The sequence below is a fragment of the Lampetra planeri genome, chromosome 72 (genome assembly GCF_965212315.1).
Source record: "Lampetra planeri chromosome 72, kcLamPlan1.2.h2, whole genome shotgun sequence".
Taxonomy (NCBI): Eukaryota; Metazoa; Chordata; class Hyperoartia; order Petromyzontiformes; family Petromyzontidae; genus Lampetra; species Lampetra planeri.
The window spans coordinates 2,791,297-2,809,369 of record NC_136177.1 but is presented as its reverse complement, the minus strand read 5'-3'; the positions used below and the strand labels follow the sequence as shown (position 1 = coordinate 2,809,369).

General features: G+C 42.6%; 1 protein-coding gene across 8 annotated transcripts in view; it reads right to left on the bottom strand.

Annotated features, from left to right (window-relative positions):
• Positions 1 to 16,030, bottom strand: part of LOC144737695 (uncharacterized) — a 38,681-nt gene extending 22,651 nt beyond the window's left edge. For 7 of the 8 annotated variants that reach the window (XM_078620522.1, XM_078620525.1, XM_078620526.1 and 4 more), the window contains exons 1-2: positions 15,952 to 16,020; positions 1,484 to 1,594 (exon numbers count right to left, since the gene is read on the bottom strand). In XM_078620522.1, the coding sequence (XP_078476648.1) occupies positions 1,484 to 1,592 (109 nt within the window). In that variant the 5' untranslated portion in view covers positions 1,593 to 1,594; positions 15,952 to 16,020. Of the gene's footprint in view, positions 1 to 1,483; positions 1,595 to 14,202; positions 14,315 to 15,951 lie in introns of all 8 variants that reach the window. The other variant, XM_078620523.1, reaches the window with a different exon arrangement.
• Between the last annotated feature and the right edge of the window lie 2,043 nt (positions 16,031 to 18,073).

Here is an 18,073-nt window from a genome sequence, read left to right as displayed (position 1 = left end):
GTATCAGCAGTCTACTTTCTTGACTCTTCGCTATCAATCGTCCATCGGGGAAGAAAAATGTGTCAGTTCACCGCTTCAGGTGCGTTCAAAGCAGTGCTAAAGTTACGTGAAGTGTTTATTCAAATTATTTTGAGACATATATTGTTTGTCTTTTAAAATTGCACAAGATACACAAGAGTCCGTGCTCAAATAATGAACAAATTATAATGCTTCTTTTTGCTCTTTTTTTGCAAAATTTGGCATGTCTGGCGATCTCACGCCCATATACACTGTCAAAAACGCGAGAGAAAACCTTATTCGCAGTTCCAGCTGCTGGAACACGTAAAATGTCATAAGATCTAAATACGTCAGTCCACGATTGCCAACCATCATGGAGGACGAAGATACTGCAGCTAAGAAATGGCGTTTGCAAAGAGAAAGAACGCAGAGATGGAGAGCTCGCCAGAGCCAATAAATCTTTTTGGTTCTTTCGGTAAAGTCACGTAGAATGGAAATAATAAAATAATAAAAATAAAACATAATAAAATTATTCTCACGACGTTTCGGCCACAACGCAAGCAGCCGTCCTCAGGTGAAGAATAGGACAGACTCTGTCTTCTCGACAGACCTATTCTTCACCTGAGGACGGCTGCTTGCGTTGTGGCCGAAACGTCGTGAGAATTATTTTATTATGTTGAATTTTTATTATTTTATTATTTCCATTCTACGTGACTTTACCAAAAGAACCAAGAAAATGAATCCCTGCAGTCACGAAAGCTTTAAAGAGCCAATAAACTTTGGACAGAATTCTGAGAAAATGCTGAAAGGCAAGCAAATCGACGAGAACAAAAAACTCCTGATTACAAACAAGCTCGTCTCGCTGGCAATACTGATTATCGTATTGCAGGACAAGAACATCGTAGTCAAGCTATTCGTGCTGAGGCAAATCACTTTGTGGAAGCTGAAGTGATTGAACACAACTGCAGTGCGTTGAATGTAGTTTGCCAGTTCTGTGGTTCACGAAATTTTGCAGCGGAGCAGCCATCAGATAGAAAATTTACAAGTTGCTGTCGGAAAGGCAAAGTGAAAGTGGAAAAGACGATCGACTCGAATGGAAACGTGGTCCAAATTTAGCTGTGACGGTCCCACCTGATGACAGAGACTTGTGTCGCCTCCGAAACGTCGTGATTTATTATTTTATTTCTATTATTATTTATTTTTATTTTTACCTACGTGACTTTACCGAAAAAACCTAAGAGTATGAATCCTTGCAGTCACGAAAGCTTCAAATCTAGAATGTCATAGAGGTGTTCAAAAATAAATAAATTACATGCATTCATTGGTGACTGGACTGAGACCTTCAACTCAACTCAACCTGGCCACCTGACATGCAGGATTCACTCTGATTGAGCTCAAGTTAAGAGACCCCACACGGAGGACTCACTCATCAGTTCTGAGACACCTTCCCTCACTCACTCACCAGCTCAGACTCCCTGACACTTACCGGCTCCAGGGTCCTCTCCCTTTACGGTCACAGCAAGCCACCCAGCTCCGCTTGCGCGTTCCTCTCGTTCCTCTTTGATGGGTGCATCCCCCGATGTTGCGGCCTCCATGTCTGTGTGGCAGAAAATGTAATGCCATCCTGATGAAAATAAGAATAGGCTTTCACCTTTCTGGCAAAAACACAGGTGATAAGATACTCTTTGGTTCTTTTGGTAAAGTCACGTAGGTATAAAATAAGAACCAAAGAGTATGGATTCCTGCAGTCACGAAAGCTTCAAATCAAGGTGATAAGATGTTCAAGCACCACATAGACACCTATCGCAAGGCATTAAAAGTATGCGTAATCACACATACTTGTCATAAAACATGCAAACAAGTATGCTTTAATCATGCATGCATTTTGCTTGAAACTGATTGGCCTACACTAGAGACCCTTTGATGGCTTTGTCTCACCAGTGCTAGACCAAAGGCCGCCAGAAGGCAAACAGTACAAGGATGCCAAAGCATTAATAGCTAGGGCTAAGCAGTTATACATATATGGGACCATTTCACCAGTATTAAGAAATAAAAAAGGCATTATCATTTCTGGCATAATAAAGGTGTTAAGATGTTAAAACACCAAATAGACATCATTGTAAAGCATAAAATCTGCATTAACCACACATACCTGTGGTAAAACATGCAAACAACATAACTAAGCAAATCAGAGTGTAGAAGGTCTTCAGGTGTACCATCTAAGTATTGAAGTACTCTCAAAGCCTCATGTGACTTTTTACCCAGAAAATTAAGGGGAAAAAACATTGATGTCGTCGCCTAACAGGAGACGGGTGTGAAGGACAGCATATAGATGGATGGCAAGTTACAAAACAATTACACCCTTTTTGTGGCCATCTACTAACCTAAACATGGCCTTGCCACCTTCACCAAGCAAGACCTAAAGGACGATGCTTTAAAGTCTATCACTATAAGCGATGGTACGTCAACAATAAGGGCCACAGATGGGTCGTTTGGCAGTCTTCTGCTTTAGTATGGTAGGATGGAAAAGCAACAGTTTTGAAATGCGTTATAGTTGAATGCTAATTTAGCCACTGTGTGGATCGCAGCAGCACCACCAATATGTGCATATTTGATGGAATGGTCGGTGATGTGCTTGTTGGTTTGGCTTTCACTACAGTCACAGTACGGCAATTTTTTGATCTTCCACCTGTGGAAGGTGTATGCGTATCTCCCATGTTGCGTTCAACCACGGTTTAGCATGGTTCAGCATAGTTTTTGTGGGATACACCTGGTAATTCCAGTTGGGTCCTCAAATGAGGTTTTTGTTTATCATATCCATAGCTATCCACATTTATCTCCAGCAAGTGCCATTTTTGTTTTCTGGCTGCTAGAGAAAAGGCACGCATCCAGAGATGTTTCCTGGATTTCAGCCTATGGCGTGGGGGTTCTTCTAAGTCCGTTTGCAGCGGCAGAGCAATGTTGTCCATAAGACTGCGGTATTCGCAGGTCATAGCGGCATTGTGTCAGATGCTGTCTGGGGTGATGTTTGCCAGCATAGCAAGCCACAGGAGTGGAACGGGCTTCAGGGTACCGCTGATGTTACGGGAGTGCGATTTTGATTTTGCTATCCATGAGATTTGTGCGAGAGCTGACACTCCACAGTGGAGTGGGTCAGGGCCTGCGTAGATAACTTAAATGTGCGGGCATCGCTTACTCACATTGTTCCTGAATGTTTCTGAAAAATGTTTAATCAAATTTTTTTTCTTTTTGGTTTGTTTAAGGCGGTGGTCTTAGGTGACCAGCCAGTTTAGGGTAACTGGTAGGGATGTGCTAGCGGTGTTATAAATAAGTTGACACTGAATGTTTTTGTGGCTTATTGTTCAGGTCGAAGATGGAGATGATGCTTTTGGAGGTGTCTCACTTAAGGTGCCAGAGTGGAATATGGCAGCCTTCACACAGCACACTCTTGTTACATGAGAAATCACGATGAATGCTTTCAATGTGGTAACCGAACATCGATCTTCCAGTCTCCAGAGCAACAACACAAGCCACACCAACGGACTTCTTCAGGGCCAAACAACGTGGCAGATAGGTCCTGGAACAAGGATCCTCCAACTGAATATTGAGGGACTCGTAAAATGTATGTCCTGACGCTCCAAAAAACCCATGTCATGGATGCCCTACATGCCAGTCGCTACCACATCCATGAATACAACCTCATGACGAGCCATTACCACGTGAAATATGGCCTGGCCATGTACATGAAGAACACCACACAGAATTATATGCCTTCCCACCAACTGAAAAAGAAACCGCCTACCATCAGCATCAAGATAGGGGAACTGCATATTATCAACATGTACAAAGACCTTCATTCAAAATCGCCAAAGCCACCGCTCCCAAGTTTACCAATCCCAGACCTATACATTGGTGACTGTAACAGCCACCATACTACGTGGGGCTATTCAGTATATCAGGCCAACAGTGAAGACCTCATCAAATGGATGTCCGCCAAAAATCTGCACCTGGTTTTCAATTCCAAGCAGTAAGCAACTTTCCACTCTGCTCGCTGGCAACGCGAGTACAACCCAGTCCTCACTATTGTTTCCAAAGCTCAAAGTGGGAGCATGCTTCACGCATCCCACAACATTCTCCCAAGCTTCCCCAAAAGTCAATATAGGCCCATCATCACCCACATGGGCATCAAAGTCCCCGTGATTCTGTCAAAACAATTACCAAGGTGTAACCCGGTCAAAGCTAACTGGGACCACTATAAGCAGGCTGTAGAAAGAGTGGTGAGTCAATTTCCCACGACATGCCACCAACTGGATCAACACAAGCATCCACTTTCAATGACATCGAATTCACTTTGAAGACCTAAACACCATGGGGGAATGTTTCCAGAAATGGAGGCCCAAGCAAAATCCCCACAAAACCGTCAATGTATTTCATTTTTCGATTTAAAGCTTTCGTGACTGCAGGGATTCATCTTCTTGGTTCTTTCGGTAAAGTCACGTAGAAGGGAAGTAATAAAATAATAAAAATAAAACATAATAAAACAATTCTCACGACGTTTCGGCTACAACGCAAGCAGCCGTCCTCAGGCGAAGAATGAGAACATTATCAAGCTAGGAGCTTATATAGGTGTAGCGAGGAGGAGCGCCTTAACAAAAGAATGTGCATATGAAGAGGAATTTAGCATACCAATGGGCAATGCATAGGAGGTGGGCGGAGGGGTTTCAAAGTCCCATTATGCCCATGCATTATGCAGGATCAACAGCACCACGGGGGGGCGCAAGGAACAGCGTTAATAAAGGAAAGGAATGTTAGTGATATGTAGCTGCATTTGCCAAACAACCACGTAGAAAACCAAAGTGAAAACTACATAAAAAACTAAAATATAAACTGATACTTACTATACTCTACAATAAGCTGAGTTACTAACAACAAATAATAAATTACAATTCTACGTCGTAAGAAGTATATAATATACTTCCATCTAAACTTTATTCTCTTAGCATATACAGTACTATATACTGCCATAGATAAACCCAACATTAAATTATATACTTTATTGCTGTAAACCACCCTATACTTTATACATTTTAATATAACACTATGTATTATTCAACTCACCCTAATGTGTATCGAAATGGTTTATTACGTCCTTCCAATGATTGCTAAGCCTGAATCCATCTTCTCGGTTAAAATTGTCTCTGTGTTTGTATATGTGGATCGCCTCATGAACGAATCTCTCATGATAGCCAGATGGCTTGCAGAGAACCTCCGTCTTGGAGAAGTCAATGTCATGTGAGCCCACTGAGTTATAACAGTGGTCTGCCACGGCTGAGGTGTTTGTCCTACCGTGTTTTAGATCAGCTTTATGTTCACGAATGCGGTCTGAGACGTGTCGTTTGGTTTCCCCAATGTAACTGCTACCACAGAGGCAACTTAGTTTGTAGACGCCAGGGTACTGTATGTCTGGAATCACATCTTTTACAGACGGTACCAGATCACGGATTTTATGTATTGTGTTGAATCGGACCTGGATCTTGTGTTTAATCAGGATTTTGGAGATCTTTTTTGTGACCCCAGCAATGTAGGGTAAGGTGATGGTCTTGAAAGGCTCCTCAACAGGATCTTTCTTGATGGTTGGAGTGATGGCTTTGCGGATTGTGTAGTCGGAGTAACCATTAGCTTTAAGAGCTTGGCGTACGTGTTTGAGTTCACTGGAAATGTGTTCATGGTCGGAGATGCATTGGGCTCTATGATATAGAGTCTTGATGAGGGAATTCTTCTGGGATGGATGGTGGTGGGAATCCGGTTTTAGATAAGCATCCGTGTGGGTGGCTTTCCTGTAGACAGAGTGGCTCATTGAACCATCAGGTCTCCTTTTGATTAGGACATCCAAAAAGGGTAGCTTGCCATCATTTTCGACTTCCATGGTGAATCTGATGGCTGGGTGTATGGAATTGATGTGGTCGAGAAATTGGTCTAGAGCAGGCCGGCCATGTGGCCAGATGACAAAAGTGTCGTCTACGTATCTCTTCCATAAGGTCGGGCGTAGAGTGGCAGTCTGGATGGCGTCCGTCTCAAATTTCTCCATGAAGATGTTGGCTACAACCGGAGATAGGGGGGAGCCCATTGGGGTGCCCTCAATTTGCTTGTAGAAGGTTCCATTCCAGGTGAAGTATGTATTGGTTAAGCAGTGTCTCACCAGGGGGGGGTACCCCAGCATTTAGTCCTTGATGAACCAAGTCTTCAATGATTGCGATGGTGTCAGGCACAGGCACCTTGGTGAACAAGGAAACCACATCAAAACTGACAAGCAGGTCGTCTGGGGACAGGGCAATCCCCTTGATTGTCGATACCAGGTCAGTAGAGTTTAGTACTGCAGAGGTGGTTTTTCCAGTGAAAGGCCGTAGGATTTCGGACAAAAAACGAGCCAGTTTGTAAGTGGGGGAGTTGATAGTAGAGACAATGGGACGAAGAGGTGTATCTTCTTTATGTATCTTTGGCAAGCCGTACAATCTTGGTGGCCTGGCTGCAGAAGGTTTCAACGAGAACTGTTTGGTCTGATCAATTAATGCGGTTGAAGCAGAAATGATGTTGTTGGTTTTGGAGACGAGGCTGTTGGTGGGGTCTCTTTTTATTTTTGTATAGCTGCCATCGTTGAGTAGTTCTTGAATTTTGTTGTTGTATTCTATTTTGTCCATGATGACAGTGGCATTGCCTTTGTCGGCTGAGAGGATGACAATGTCATCCCTCTTTTTTAATTGAGCTAATTCAAAACGCTCATCTTTGCTGATGTTGCTAGCTGGCATCTTAGCGTTTTTGAGGGTTACAGAGATTTCAGATCTTGCTACGTCTGCAGCGATGTGACTCAAGCCCTTGAGAGCTACATCTACTCGAGCAATTATATCATTAACTGGTATGTGTCTAGGTGTGACTGCAAAGTTTAGTCCTTTAGCTAAAACGGATTTCAAACCTTCAGAAATAGGACTGTTACTGCGATTAATTACGACTTTGTTAACATCTAGCTTTTCAATGTGTGGGTCCGGTTTCTTGTTTGAGAGGCGGTTGAATTTGGAAATCAAGTTGTCCTTACATTTAGTCGACATAGCGGCAGCTGAAGAGGCAGTCATTTTTTCCACGTGTTCCCAATCCGATGTGGACATTGTTGCACTCAAAGATAAGTGTGATTTGTAGAGTGTCTTGTCTAACTGATCTAGTTCGGTGCGCGTAAGTCTGATTTTCTCTGAGATAAGAGCTAAGCTAGTTCTAGACCAACAACATCATTTCTGCTTCAACCGCATTAATTGATCAGACCAAACAGTTCTCGTTGAAACCTTCTGCAGCCAGGCCACCAAGATTGTACGGCTTGCCAAAGATACATAAAGAAGATACACCTCTTCGTCCCATTGTCTCTACTATCAACTCCCCCACTTACAAACTGGCTCGTTTTTTGTCCGAAATCCTACGGCCTTTCACTGGAAAAACCACCTCTGCAGTACTAAACTCTACTGACCTGGTATCGACAATCAAGGGGATTGCCCTGTCCCCAGACGACCTGCTTGTCAGTTTTGATGTGGTTTCCTTGTTCACCAAGGTGCCTGTGCCTGACACCATCGCAATCATTGAAGACTTGGTTCATCAAGGACTAAATGCTGGGGTACCCCCCCTGGTGAGACACTGCTTAACCAATACATACTTCACCTGGAATGGAACCTTCTACAAGCAAATTGAGGGCACCCCAATGGGCTCCCCCCTATCTCCGGTTGTAGCCAACATCTTCATGGAGAAATTTGAGACGGACGCCATCCAGACTGCCACTCTACGCCCGACCTTATGGAAGAGATACGTAGACGACACTTCTGTCATCTGGCCACATGGCCGGCCTGCTCTAGACCAATTTCTCGACCACATCAATTCCATACACCCAGCCATCAGATTCACCATGGAAGTCGAAAATGATGGCAAGCTACCCTTTTTGGATGTCCTAATCAAAAGGAGACCTGATGGTTCAATGAGCCACTCTGTCTACAGGAAAGCCACCCACACGGATGCTTATCTAAAACCGGATTCCCACCACCATCCATCCCAGAAGAATTCCCTCATCAAGACTCTATATCATAGAGCCCAATGCATCTCCGACCATGAACACATTTCCAGTGAACTCAAACACGTACGCCAAGCTCTTAAAGCTAATGGTTACTCCGACTACACAATCCGCAAAGCCATCACTCCAACCATCAAGAAAGATCCTGTTGAGGAGCCTTTCAAGACCATCACCTTACCCTACATTGCTGGGGTCACAAAAAAGATCTCCAAAATCCTGATTAAACACAAGATCCAGGTCCGATTCAACACAATACATAAAATCCGTGATCTGGTACCGTCTGTAAAAGATGTGATTCCAGACATACAGTACCCTGGCGTCTACAAACTAAGTTGCCTCTGTGGTAGCAGTTACATTGGGGAAACCAAACGACACGTCTCAGACCGCATTCGTGAACATAAAGCTGATCTAAAACACGGTAGGACAAACACCTCAGCCGTGGCAGACCACTGTTATAACTCAGTGGGCTCACATGACATTGACTTCTCCAAGACGGAGGTTCTCTGCAAGCCATCTGGCTATCATGAGAGATTCGTTCATGAGGCGATCCACATATACAAACACAGAGACAATTTTAACCGAGAAGATGGATTCAGGCTTAGCAATCATTGGAAGGACGTAATAAACCATTTCGATACACATTAGGGTGAGTTGAATAATACATAGTGTTATATTAAAATGTATAAAGTATAGGGTGGTTTACAGCAATAAAGTATATAATTTAATGTTGGGTTTATCTATGGCAGTATATAGTACTGTATATGCTAAGAGAATAAAGTTTAGATGGAAGTATATTATATACTTCTTACGACGTAGAATTGTAATTTATTATTTGTTGTTAGTAACTCAGCTTATTGTAGAGTATAGTAAGTATCAGTTTATATTTTAGTTTTTTATGTAGTTTTCACTTTGGTTTTCTACGTGGTTGTTTGGCAAATGCAGCTACATATCACTAACATTCCTTTCCTTTATTAACGCTGTTCCTTGCGCCCCCCCGTGGTGCTGTTGATCCTGCATAATGCATGGGCATAATGGGACTTTGAAACCCCTCCGCCCACCTCCTATGCATTGCCCATTGGTATGCTAAATTCCTCTTCATATGCACATTCTTTTGTTAAGGCGCTCCTCCTCGCTACACCTATATAAGCTCCTAGCTTGATAATGTTCTCATTCTTCGCCTGAGGACGGCTGCTTGCGTTGTGGCCGAAACGTCGTGAGAATTGTTTTATTATGTTTTATTTTTATTATTTTATTACTTCCCTTCTACGTGACTTTACCGAAAGAACCAAGAAGATGAATCCCTGCAGTCACGAAAGCTTTAAATCGAAATTTAACCGCCTCTACGGGGAGGGTTTCCACATAACTTTGAGATCCTTCAACAAGCTCCGGGATAAGAAGGCTCAGCTAATCGAGTCTCTCACCTTTCTGAAGAGATGCCGCGACTCTAAGGTAATACCAAACGCATTTACACTAACATCTGCTGCTGTAACTTCTTCTAATGCGAAACGAATTCTGTCTAGAACTAGCTTAGCTCTTATCTCAGAGAAAATCAGACTTACGCGCACCGAACTAGATCAGTTAGACAAGACACTCTACAAATCACACTTATCTTTGAGTGCAACAATGTCCACATCGGATTGGGAACACGTGGAAAAAAATGACTGCCTCTTCAGCTGCCGCTATGTCGACTAAATGTAAGGACAACTTGATTTCCAAATTCAACCGCCTCTCAAACAAGAAACCGGACCCACACATTGAAAAGCTAGATGTTAACAAAGTCGTAATTAATCGCAGTAACAGTCCTATTTCTGAAGGTTTGAAATCCGTTTTAGCTAAAGGACTAAACTTTGCAGTCACACCTAGACACATACCAGTTAATGATATAATTGCTCGAGTAGATGTAGCTCTCAAGGGCTTGAGTCACATCGCTGCAGACGTAGCAAGATCTGAAATCTCTGTAACCCTCAAAAACGCTAAGATGCCAGCTAGCAACATCAGCAAAGATGAGCGTTTTGAATTAGCTCAATTAAAAAAGAGGGATGACATTGTCATCCTCTCAGCCGACAAAGGCAATGCCACTGTCATCATGGACAAAATAGAATACAACAACAAAATTCAAGAACTACTCAACGATGGCAGCTATACAAAAATAAAAAGAGACCCCACCAACAGCCTCGTCTCCAAAACCAACAACATCATTTCTGCTTCAACCGCATTAATTGATCAGACCAAACAGTTCTCGTTGAAACCTTCTGCAGCCAGGCCACCAAGATTGTACGGCTTGCCAAAGATACATAAAGAAGATACACCTCTTCGTCCCATTGTCTCTACTATCAACTCCCCCACTTACAAACTGGCTCGTTTTTTGTCCGAAATCCTACGGCCTTTCACTGGAAAAACCACCTCTGCAGTACTAAACTCTACTGACCTGGTATCGACAATCAAGGGGATTGCCCTGTCCCCAGACGACCTGCTTGTCAGTTTTGATGTGGTTTCCTTGTTCACCAAGGTGCCTGTGCCTGACACCATCGCAATCATTGAAGACTTGGTTCATCAAGGACTAAATGCTGGGGTACCCCCCCTGGTGAGACACTGCTTAACCAATACATACTTCACCTGGAATGGAACCTTCTACAAGCAAATTGAGGGCACCCCAATGGGCTCCCCCCTATCTCCGGTTGTAGCCAACATCTTCATGGAGAAATTTGAGACGGACGCCATCCAGACTGCCACTCTACGCCCGACCTTATGGAAGAGATACGTAGACGACACTTTTGTCATCTGGCCACATGGCCGGCCTGCTCTAGACCAATTTCTCGACCACATCAATTCCATACACCCAGCCATCAGATTCACCATGGAAGTCGAAAATGATGGCAAGCTACCCTTTTTGGATGTCCTAATCAAAAGGAGACCTGATGGTTCAATGAGCCACTCTGTCTACAGGAAAGCCACCCACACGGATGCTTATCTAAAACCGGATTCCCACCACCATCCATCCCAGAAGAATTCCCTCATCAAGACTCTATATCATAGAGCCCAATGCATCTCCGACCATGAACACATTTCCAGTGAACTCAAACACGTACGCCAAGCTCTTAAAGCTAATGGTTACTCCGACTACACAATCCGCAAAGCCATCACTCCAACCATCAAGAAAGATCCTGTTGAGGAGCCTTTCAAGACCATCACCTTACCCTACATTGCTGGGGTCACAAAAAAGATCTCCAAAATCCTGATTAAACACAAGATCCAGGTCCGATTCAACACAATACATAAAATCCGTGATCTGGTACCGTCTGTAAAAGATGTGATTCCAGACATACAGTACCCTGGCGTCTACAAACTAAGTTGCCTCTGTGGTAGCAGTTACATTGGGGAAACCAAACGACACGTCTCAGACCGCATTCGTGAACATAAAGCTGATCTAAAACACGGTAGGACAAACACCTCAGCCGTGGCAGACCACTGTTATAACTCAGTGGGCTCACATGACATTGACTTCTCCAAGACGGAGGTTCTCTGCAAGCCATCTGGCTATCATGAGAGATTCGTTCATGAGGCGATCCACATATACAAACACAGAGACAATTTTAACCGAGAAGATGGATTCAGGCTTAGCAATCATTGGAAGGACGTAATAAACCATTTCGATACACATTAGGGTGAGTTGAATAATACATAGTGTTATATTAAAATGTATAAAGTATAGGGTGGTTTACAGCAATAAAGTATATAATTTAATGTTGGGTTTATCTATGGCAGTATATAGTACTGTATATGCTAAGAGAATAAAGTTTAGATGGAAGTATATTATATACTTCTTACGACGTAGAATTGTAATTTATTATTTGTTGTTAGTAACTCAGCTTATTGTAGAGTATAGTAAGTATCAGTTTATATTTTAGTTTTTTATGTAGTTTTCACTTTGGTTTTCTACGTGGTTGTTTGGCAAATGCAGCTACATATCACTAACATTCCTTTCCTTTATTAACGCTGTTCCTTGCGCCCCCCCGTGGTGCTGTTGATCCTGCATAATGCATGGGCATAATGGGACTTTGAAACCCCTCCGCCCACCTCCTATGCATTGCCCATTGGTATGCTAAATTCCTCTTCATATGCACATTCTTTTGTTAAGGCGCTCCTCCTCGCTACACCTATATAAGCTCCTAGCTTGATAATGTTCTCATTCTTCGCCTGAGGACGGCTGCTTGCGTTGTGGCCGAAACGTCGTGAGAATTGTTTTATTATGTTTTATTTTTATTATTTTATTACTTCCCTTCTACGTGACTTTACCGAAAGAACCAAGAAAATGTATTTCATATTGATAATTAATTATAGGAGCACCAAGCACACTCTTAAAGTGACCTTCTGTGGTAACACTGTGCAACACGATCCCACTCCAACCTATCTCGGATTGAAGTTAGACCATACGCTAACCTTCCACGGCCACATATAAAAGGTAGCTGCCAAGACGAAAACAATGATCAAACTGGTCCAAAAACTAGCAAGCACAAGCTGGGGAGCATCAGCACCCTCAGTGCTACGGACATCAACAATGGCCCCTGTGTACTCTGTAGCCGAGTACTGTGCACCAGTATTGACCAGAAGTAGTCACACTCAACTTGTTGATGTCCAACTGAACAGTGCAATGCATTGCATCACTGGAACCCTCAAGTCGACCCAAATACCCTGGGCTGCCCGCGCTGTCAGAACATCTCTCTCCAACACATCCACCACAACACTGCAACCCTCCGGGAAGTCCTGAGAATCGAGGAAAACAGTCACCTTCCCACTCATCAGGACCTCAATAACGTCTCTTGTCATCACTTGAAGTCACACAAAACCTTTTGAACCAATATGCTTAACTTTCAACACCAATAAAACTTGGAAAGCTAACTGCAGTTCAAAAGAACTCACAAACACCTTGTGAAAGTCCCAATGCAGATAATCCCTGTATATGTTATGTTTTAAGATAAGTTTTGAAATATATTTTTCACCCGGGCAACGCCGGGTACTTCCCGCTAGTCCATATATCTAATAGTGTGCAGCCACGTAGGGTGCGTATAGTCCCCATTGTGTGTCAAGAATAAAGAAAGGTGCCTCCAATTATTTCTGTCTCCAAACTGTGTCACTAAATTAGTATGGTAATGCACTAATAGTGATGTTTCTCGCTGTATTTCTTGTATAATATAGTAGTTTACTAGTAGTGATGTTTCTCGCTGTATTTCTTGTATACTAGCATAGCAGTAGTGTAGTGACTGTGATTGTCACTATGTGGTGCCGGGCTTACGAAGCCACGGCGGATGTGTTGTCATTATGGGCAGCCCGCTTACGGGGCGTAGTACCAGCCCTAGCGGGGCTTGGGTGAGCGCTGGTCAGCGCGGAGGCACCGCGAGCAGTGTGCGGTGCGGGCTCCTGGTGAGGGAGCGAGGGGGAGCATCAGCCAGCCAGGGTTACGTTGGGGCATGATACGCTGGTCGACCTGCTGACACGTGACCGGATCATATTGGAGGGGGGCCACCGGTGGACGGGGGTCGCTGGGCGGTCACGTGGTCTAAAAGAGCTCTCAGGAGCCTATGAGAAAGAGCTCGACCAAAGCTACAGAGGAAAAGACTCAACGTAAACAGACTACAAGTCCCAGAAGTAAAGGCCTGACTCAAAGAACTAGCTCGAAAACTTAGCACCAACCAGGCTTCAGGAAATGTTAATGAGTACTGGACACAATTGAAGATGGCAGTAATAACCAGCTGTGAATCACCATTGGCTACACAAGAAAGAAAAACTTTGACAGGTTTGATGACAACCACCAGGAAATCACAGGCCTCATTGACAAGAAACGGAAAGCATTCATTGCCTGGCAACACAGTCTAGACAGAAAAAACAAGCATATTAGGGGGGAAATCGCATACAAGGATGGAAAAACAAACTAAAATCCGAAACTGAAGAACTGGTTCAAGAACAAATAAATATAAATACATCTTGCAGATTCCAATAACCCACGTGAATTTTTGAAAGCAACCAAAGTATTATATGTGTAGTGACATCACGGATGGCACTGTATGGTGCCGGCCCTAGAGGGGCACGGCGTGCAATGTACTCACATCGTGGACATCACATATGTAGCAACATCGTGAATGTCACCGAGCAATGCCGGCTCGATATGGGGCCCCAGGTGGGGGCTCGGCGGTGGTCATGGGCAGGGGGGGAATGATCCTACGGGAAGGGGGAAGGGTCGAGAGAAAGCTAGGACTCTCTCGAAGGTGGGCGTGGCCAAGGGCGGGGCCGGCCACGACCCGGGAGCATATAAGCAGGGTCCCCACAGGGACCGGGGTTCAGCGTTGCTACCATCATCTGAAGATCTATGTTCTATGTCGAAAAAGAGTTTCCAACACGTGGACCTGGACCCGAACTGAGGTCCGGTCCGGTGTAGCTAACACCCAGTGTGTTAGTGTAGTTTAGCCGGGTGGCCCACCACCCTAGGCTGTTGTCTGGTAAAGGGGCAGCTACCCCTTTATGTATTACGTGTTGTTGTAATAAATGTGTTGCGTCTAAGAAATACGTCTGCGACTCGGTTGAATCCACTACATATGGACCATCAAAACAGGGCCTCGAACCACTCCGGTCTAAAGATAGGACGGACATCTTCAAAGACAAAAATGCAATCTTCTCCCGCTGGCAGGAACACTTCAGCAGTCGTCTTTACAACTGCAATGCCGTTTAGATGCTTCTAAATTCAGTGAGATTCCGCAACACTCTACCATACCACTAAGGACTTAGCTGGAAAACCAAAGATGCTTGAAGTGGCTGAAGCTGTCAAGCAGATGAAAGTGAACAAAGCTAGGTTGCTAGACAAGATTTCTGCTGAGATTTACAAACATAGAGGGCAACGCCTACTGGAACACCTCGACTACGAGGGATCCCAGAAGTAGAATACCAGCATAGTAGTAGTGTAGTATAGTGTAGTAGAATACCAGTATAATAGTAGTGTAGTATAGTCATAGTGTAATAGTGTACCAGCATAGTAGTAGTGTAGTAGTAGTATATTAGTAGTGTATTATATTATAATAGTAGTAGCTTATAGTATATTAGTAGTATATTATAGTATATTAGTAGTATTAGTAGTATATTATAGTATTTTAGTAGTATATTAGTATATTATAGTATATTAGTAGTATATTATATTAGTAGTATATTATAGTATATTAGTAGTATATTATTGTCGTAGTGTACTAGTAGTATATTATAATATATTACAGTATATTATAGAATATTAGTAGTATATTATAATAGTATATTATAGTATATTAGTAGTATATTATAGTAGTGTACTAGTGTATATTGTAGTATTTTAGTAGTATATTATAGTAGTATATTAGTGGTATATTATAGTATATTATAGTATATTAAAGTATATTAGTAGTATATTAGTAGTATATTATAGAATATTAGTAGTATCTTAGTGGTGTATTATAGTATATTAATAGTATTTTAGTAGTATATTTGTGGTGTACTATAGTATATTAGTAGCATATTAGTGGTATATTATAGTATCTTAGTGGTGTATTATAGTATATTAATAGTATATTAGTAGTATATTAGTGGTATATTATAGTATCTTAGTGGTGTATGATAGTATATTAATAGTATATTATAGTATATTAGTAGTATATTAGTGGTATATTAGTGGTGTACTATAGTATATTAGTGGTGTATTATAGTATATTAGTAGTATATTAGTGGTGTACTATAGTATATTAGTAGTATATTAGTGGTGTACTTTAGTATATTAGTAGTATATTAGTGGTATATTATAGTATCTTAGTGGTGTATTATAGTCGGAGTGTCCTCACTGTATCTGTTGACCGCCGTGGCCCGCGTCTCCCTTGGCGCTCGGAGGCAGCGGAACCGCGCCCCGAGCGCCGATTCGAGACTTGGGGACCGCGGCGAACAGCGACGAGCGCCGATTTAAGACTTGGGGACCGCGGCGAACAGCGTCTCTGGTCACAATCCGCTACGAGCGGCGATGCACTTTCACTTAACGTTCACAAGCACAGACAACAACAACAGACAACAACATCAGACAACAACAACAGACAACATCAGACAACAACATCAGACAATGACATCAGACAACAACAACAGACAATAACATCAGACAACGACATCAGACAACATCAGACAACAACATCAGACAACAACATCAGACAACAACATCAGACAAGAACAACAGACAACAACATCAGACAACATCAGACAACAACAACATCAGACAACGACATCAGACAACAACATCAGACAAGAACAACAAACAACATCAGACAACATCAGACAACAACAACATCAGACAACAACAACATCAGACAACAACATCAGACAAGAACAACAGACAACAACATCAGACAACAACATCAGACAACAACATCAGACAACAACATCAGACAACAACATCAGACAACAACAAGATCAGACAACAACAACATCAGACAACAACATCAGACGACAACATCAGACAACGACATCAGACAACGGCATCAGACAACGACATCAGACAACGACATCAGACAACGACATCAGACAACATCAGACAACAACAAGATCAGACAACAACAACATCAGACAACGACATCAGACAACATCAGACAACAACAACAGACAACGACATCAGACAACGACATCAGACAACAACATCAGACAACATCAGACAACAACAACAGACAACGACATCAGACAACAACAACAGACAACGACATCAGACAACATCAGACAACAACAACAGACAACGACATCAGACAACGACATCAGACAACAACATCAGACAACGACATCAGACAAGAACATCAGACAACAACATCAGACAACGACATCAGACAACGACATCAGACAACGACATCAGACAACGACATCAGACAACAACATCAGACAACGACATCAGACAACAACATCAGACAACAACATCAGACAACGACATCAGACAACGACATCAGACAACGACATCAGACAACGACATCAGACAACGACATCAGACAACAACATCAGACAACGACATCAGACAACAACATCAGACAACGACATCAGACAACAACATCAGACAACAACATCAGACAACGACATCAGACAACGACATCAGACAACAACATCAGACAACAACATCAGACAACAACATCAGACAACAACATCAGACAACAACATCAGACAACAACATCAGACAACGACATCAGACAACAACATCAGACAACAACATCAGACAACAACATCAGACAACGACATCAGACAACAACATCAGACAAGAACATCAGACAACAACATCAGACAACGACATCAGACAAGAACATCAGACAACAACATCAGACAACGACATCAGACAACGACATCAGACAATAACATGAGACAATTACATCAGACAACAACATCAGACAACGACATCAGACAATAACATCAGACAACAACATCAGACAACAACATCAGACAACGACATCAGACAACGACATCAGACAATAACATCAGACAATAACATCAGACAACAACAACATCAGACAACGACATCAGACAAGAACAACAGACAACAACATCAGACAACATCAGACAACAACAACATCAAACAACGACATCAGACAACAACATCAGACAACAACATCAGACAACAACATCAGACAACAACATCAGACAACATCAGACAACAACATCAGACAACAACAAGATCAGACAACAACATCAGACAACAACAACAGACGACAACATCAGACAACAACATCAGACAAGAACAACAGACAACAACATCAGACAACAACATCAGACAACATCAGACAACAACAACATCAGACAACAACAAGATCAGACAACAACAACATCAGACAACAACAACAGACAAGAACAATAGACAACAACATCAGACAAGAACAACAGACAACGACATCAGACAACGACATCAGACAACGACATCAGACAACAACATCAGACAAGAACAACAGACAA